The sequence below is a fragment of the Anneissia japonica genome, unplaced genomic scaffold, assembly GCF_011630105.1.
Source record: "Anneissia japonica isolate Jap-2015-1 unplaced genomic scaffold, ASM1163010v1 scaffold1863_len523710_cov156, whole genome shotgun sequence".
Classification (NCBI taxonomy): Eukaryota; Metazoa; Echinodermata; class Crinoidea; order Comatulida; family Comatulidae; genus Anneissia; species Anneissia japonica.
This window is the reverse complement of record NW_022714601.1, coordinates 289025-294649: the sequence shown is the minus strand read 5'-3', so window position 1 is coordinate 294649 and position 5625 is coordinate 289025. Positions and strand designations below refer to the sequence as shown.

The following is a 5625-nucleotide window of genomic DNA, read 5'->3' as shown; positions in this document are numbered from 1 at the left end:
CTTAGTTTTTCATTGGTGTTTAATTTGAACATTGTTTTCTCAAATTTAACAATGATCCTTCACTTCAAAATCTGACAATGAAATGTAATGGAGTTCTGAAACTCCAATAGACGAAACCCTTTGCATTGTGATGTTGCTGTACTCCGAGGTCATTCGGGCATCGTAACAACCAACCGACTGCACACCATTTCAGGTCCCACGCAACTACTGTACAACACTCCATAACGTATGCAAGTGCATCCCCTAGTTCCGTGAGATTCCCTATCCCCAGGATTGGTTTCCACAGTGGTATTATTCTGGACCAGGGGACCTGCTGCTTCGTGGGAATGGGGGAATTCCGAGTGTCTGGACACACAAAGATTTTAGTTGGGACAGGAACACTAGTACTGTATGCAAATCAAAACCACCAAATTAATTCTTGAGGAAACTCAAAAGTGTAATACAGTCAATGATTACTGTACTTTCTGTTGTGTAGTTTGTTTGAATGGCTTGACAGACAAAATCTATAAACTGACAAAATCATTGAAACAAATAGGAATTTATATCAATATGCATTTCACTTTTGTCCTTGAGCAAGGCACTTTTCATTGCTTCTCTCCAACCAGGAATATAAATGGGTAGCTGGTGGGGTTAAATGATCCTGCGCTGTTTACAGCAATAACGCTTAAGCATGTGGACCCAATGTCCAGGAAAAAAAGCTCTTCATACTTGTTTTTGATTAACTTGATACTTATATTTTATGATTGTATACTTTGTAAGTGAATTTTCTTGCCAAAACAGTGTTCTCGACACATATTCTGTAATTCTAGTCATATTATTTGTACAGGTTAGTTTATCTTTGAGGCCGATTTTCTAAAAACATGGTTATTATACACCTAAACTTTAAATGTTCACATCTCTGGATTTACTTATAGTAGGGAATCTATTTAAAGACCAAATGAAAGCTTATAATGTGATATACCCAAATATAATATAATAATGATATAATATAATATAATTTCTAACCATGAGACTCATTTTGTGGCGAGACCTCAAATATTATCACACCAAATGACAAACATATAAGACACAAACTCCTTCCCAGTGCAAGTAACTGTGTACTGTATGTATTTTTTTTTCTTTTTCATTTAAATCATTCATTGTTTATTTATTGTATATACTGTAGTGTAAAACATATTTATGCTGTCTTGTTTTGTGATTGTTACCAAGTAACCCAGGCAGAAAAGCATGTACTGTATATGAAAAATAAAAGAATCTGAATAAGAATCAAATACAATACAAATACAAAGCTTTATTATGAACTGGTACGGGGATTTATAATGCGCTTCTTCCTTGCAGTTATAAAGCCCAGTTCTTTTCCCTGGTCACAACATTTATTTTTCTAGTTTTCTATGTTTTTAATATTAACACAAATCCATTGTGTTAAGAAGTTAAAAAAATAATAAATGAATGAACCACAGGTCATTGATCGTACAACATTTTTAGAACATCAAAATGCTATTTTTTTTTTCCTTAAAATTTTCTTTGAGGTTTCGACAAAAATATAACTTGACTACTAATGCTCGTATAATGTCGATGAATTATTCAGAAACATCATTTATTGACAAAATCAATATCCATGATTCCATACATGATGAAATAAGTTTCCCATTAAGTTATATGTATGCATGTATTCTATGCCTACATTGTTGTATCAGCAGTTTTACTATTGTTTAAATTTGTAGTTTAATAACAGGCAACCAGGAATCCGGTTTAAAATAGTTCACTCATGTTATTTTGGGGTATTTAGGGCCTCTTCGTGGGCCTATGCGACTATCGGAGACTATGCGGACTGACCAATGAGAGTGCATAGGCCTTACATGCCAAAGTTTATACAGTTAAACTTGCCTAAAGTTGACTGTGCCCAAGTCATATTTGCCAAAGACGACTGTGCATTTAAGTCCCTTAATTAACAATCTGTAAGTCAAATTCTATCTAAGTCGAACAATATTTCAATGGCATTTTGGATTCGACTTAGGCAAGTTCAGCTGTAATTGCTATTTTATATATATAATTTATAAATAAACATCCCAAATGTCACATTAATGCCTAATCTTGCCAAACTCATAGGATTAAGTGCTGATTTAGATTAAAACACCTAAAACCTCACTTGAGATCTCATTAAAACCATGAGCTCTTCTGTGATGTCTATCATCAATTCATGAGCTCTTTTGTGATTTCTGTCACTAATGCATGAGTAATTCTGTGATTTCTGTCATCAATCTATGGGTTCTTGATGTCTTTCATCAATACATGCACTCTTCTGTGGTGGGTGTCATCAATCTATAGGTTCTTGATGTCTGTCACCAATCTATGGGTTCTTGATGTCTGCCATCAATCCATGATTTCTTCTGTGATGTCTGTCATCAAACCTATGGGTTCTTCGTGATGTCTGCCATCAATCCATTGGCTCTTCCTTGACGTCTGTTGTCTCCACCTGCATCGTTGCCGCTTGTGCCAGAGACATCAGCATACTGGTGGCAGCTGAAGAGGAAGTTGTCATAGGTGACGTTTGCAAAGCACTTGTTGGCGTTGAAGACATAATGAATTGCGGCTTTGTTGATGCCGGTCGTTGCGGAGTTGTATTCGGATTATTAAAAACTTTTACAAAACTTTGCGTTGGTGTTGTAGGACTGATCAATGGCTTAGGAGTAGAAGATAACTGTAAGAAAGTAATATGACATTTGTAATTAAACAATTCAACACTTTTGATTTTAATCACATCTAGCAGCAGGAACAAACCAAAGCTCCATTTTGGCCATTACATCAACTGACCTTTGGCAACAGACATTACATGGACAATGACCTAAAACAAAAAGATATTAGTTTGCCATAACGTCCACCAATCCGTCAGAACATATTGTTATCGTAAATATGGCAGCTGTTCATTTTCAGTTGCCTCCTCACAATTATGGAACTTACCAGACTCAATTTCTGTTCATCGTAATTTCTTCAGATTTAACCTTTATTTCGAATTACCAGGATGATGTCTGACGGGGGATTGTTTAACTCCAGTTTAAGTTAGTTTTAGTTGTAGTTAAGGTTTCCTGGGTATGACGTTAAAATGCATCTACTCGAATCGCTGGCGACTAACTGGTAGCCCCATCTACGGCCTTAGCGGCCTTGTGGAAGGGTGAATGGTCACCCAGCAGCGATAAAAAAAAAATAGCTAAACAAAGGGTGGAGCCAAAGACAAACCATGCTTAGTTTAAGGAATAAGATTACTTTTTTTAAGTATTACTTTCTTATTACATTTTTACATGTAGAGTATATGCTCTATAAGTCGACCGTTAATATTATTATTATGATAAAGATCTATTTAGGTGTATTACAAAAATGAATGTAACTTACAGGGGCTGCACTCTTTGGTGTTGAACTCAGCAACAGCATCTTGGTTTGGCTAGCCCCACTTGGTAGGGAGTACGTTCTGTGAATGGGTCCTGGTTGGTGACTTGGGGTGGTTAATAACGTGGGCGTGGTTGGTATGTAAGATGTTGGAGTTCGTGGAGAGGTGGCTATAATTGTTGTTTGCCTTGACTGCAATACAAAAAAGTTAAAGTCATTGTTAAGTTATTAAGAAAATTTCAATAGTTAAAATTTAGGATGTATATGTTAAATTAAACTTCTAACTTTTCCTTTAAAAGAATCATTGATGTTTTATCATCAGTAAGCATTATACAACGGCAAAGAAAAGATTCTATACAAATACTCATTATTATGTTCATTATTAAATTTGGGGGTGAGAGGAGTGGGAATGGCTTAAATGCTACTTACCATAAGTGACAATGATGGCTTGACATTGCCAGAGCTGGCTGGTGGGGGAGGCTGTGCATTCGGTTGTGTACGCAGCCTTGTTACGTACTCGCACAGACTGGTGCCTAAGTAGCCATAGTCTTTCTCGTACACTTCAGGAATGTCTGGCTGGTCACGTAAAATTTTAATAATAGGGCCACAATGTTTCTAGAAAGTAAAGTGAATATTTCAATTTTAATACATCTTTTTTTTATCATCATCAGAAAATAATTGTAAACTTGTGTGTGAATTAAATTAATATCTTTGAGTACAATGCAAAATTAATACATAATCAAAAAACAAGATAACCTAAAACCCAACAGAAACAGCTTTACACTATTGGGGGTCAAACTTATCAGATAAATATTTGCTGTGATATTGAGCATCTTACTCAAACTCAAGGTACGGAAACTCCAAATTTTGCATATTATTACACTTGTATTTACAAAGCTAAAATTTGATTGGATAGTACTGTAATACAAATCAATTATTGTTTTTAGTTGCCATATGTCCAAGAGGATTGTCTTTTAGGATTATGGTCCTAAGGTATGACTTTGACTTTGGACCATTATTCTTTATACACACATGCTGGGGTTAGTATGACCACTTTTTCAGGGCAGGAGGGGTTCTTACCAATATCAGATTTTTTAGATGTTCTGCAGACACTTTATCAACGCTGGTTACCATGGAGCCCTCTACAGACATCTGCACACGTTCACCAAGTGCAGGCAGCTTGACAATCACAACGGTTCTTACCACCTGTTAGATTACAACAATAATAATGATAATAATAATAATTATTACTATTAACATCTAATATTAAATAAATAAACAGTAATAATAATACATATTAACATCTAATAACAATACAACAATGATAACTATCAAAAAAGGCATATAAATTACAGATTATAAGGTAAAGGTAAGAGAATAACCCATAGCTTCCAGCCTTATTGTGCTGAAATCACCTACAGTATTGCTGGGGTCTGTAACTTCTGTAGCAGCAGGCTTTAGAGAGGTGCTTAGTAGCTTCATGTTTACATCACTCCACAACTATAAAGTGGCTGAAATTATTGAGAGCATTTTGGTAACCCCTACACTATCAAAAGATTGAACGGGTCTAATAAAGTATAGTAACCACAGGCCAGATGGGTATTATACTGAACCTCTGGTTTTAAATCCTTACTCTAGAAGACTTGGGTCTACCAAATGAATCCTGAGTGAGAATATCTCAAACCAACACATACATATGTCAAGGCTGTGGTGCCCATGCAATACTGCTTCACCACTCAATTTCTACCATTTGTAGTAAAAGCAGTTATACTATAACAACCCAGAGGTGACGGAACTAGAGGGTTATGGAGAGTAATGTGTGACCGGAAATGGTCTGCAGTCAGTTGGTTGTTACCATGCGCCAGTGATGTTGGAGTATATAGTACAGCAATATTAAACTAGGCCTAATGAATGAATAAATTTCGGAGGTTTGTCGGGTAGTGAAATGATTATTTCACATTTTAAGTGCTCCCTAAATTCATAAGTGTAAGCTAAATTACGGTGATTAATTTAATTAGCAAAGATAATTATTTCGAATCCCTCTTTCCAAGAGGGGATGCAAATGATGCTTTGTGAAAATGAGTACGCCGCGGTACTCATTTTCACAAAGAAATACACACAACTGGTTAGCTAACAATTATGTCAATGTTACATGAACACCTGGGAAGGAAGGTGCAATCACGTTGTTACCTAGCAGACGTCTGTACTGTATGGGGAGGGGCTCCTGATGTACTGTGTAGC

The 5625-nt window shown here is 35.9% G+C and overlaps 1 protein-coding gene across 1 annotated transcript in view; it reads right to left on the bottom strand.

Annotated features, from left to right (window-relative positions):
- Positions 1-1268: 1268 nt before the first annotated feature.
- Positions 1269-5625, bottom strand: part of LOC117109040 (transcription initiation factor TFIID subunit 6-like) — a 9050-nt gene continuing 4693 nt past the window's right edge. The window contains exons 7-11 of the mRNA XM_033251266.1: positions 4702-4712; positions 4465-4590; positions 3814-3999; positions 3391-3576; positions 1269-2701 (exon numbers count right to left, since the gene is read on the bottom strand). Coding sequence (XP_033107157.1) covers positions 2438-2701; positions 3391-3576; positions 3814-3999; positions 4465-4590; positions 4702-4712 — 773 coding nt within the window. The 3' untranslated portion in view covers positions 1269-2437. The remainder of the gene's footprint in view (positions 2702-3390; positions 3577-3813; positions 4000-4464; positions 4591-4701; positions 4713-5625) is intronic.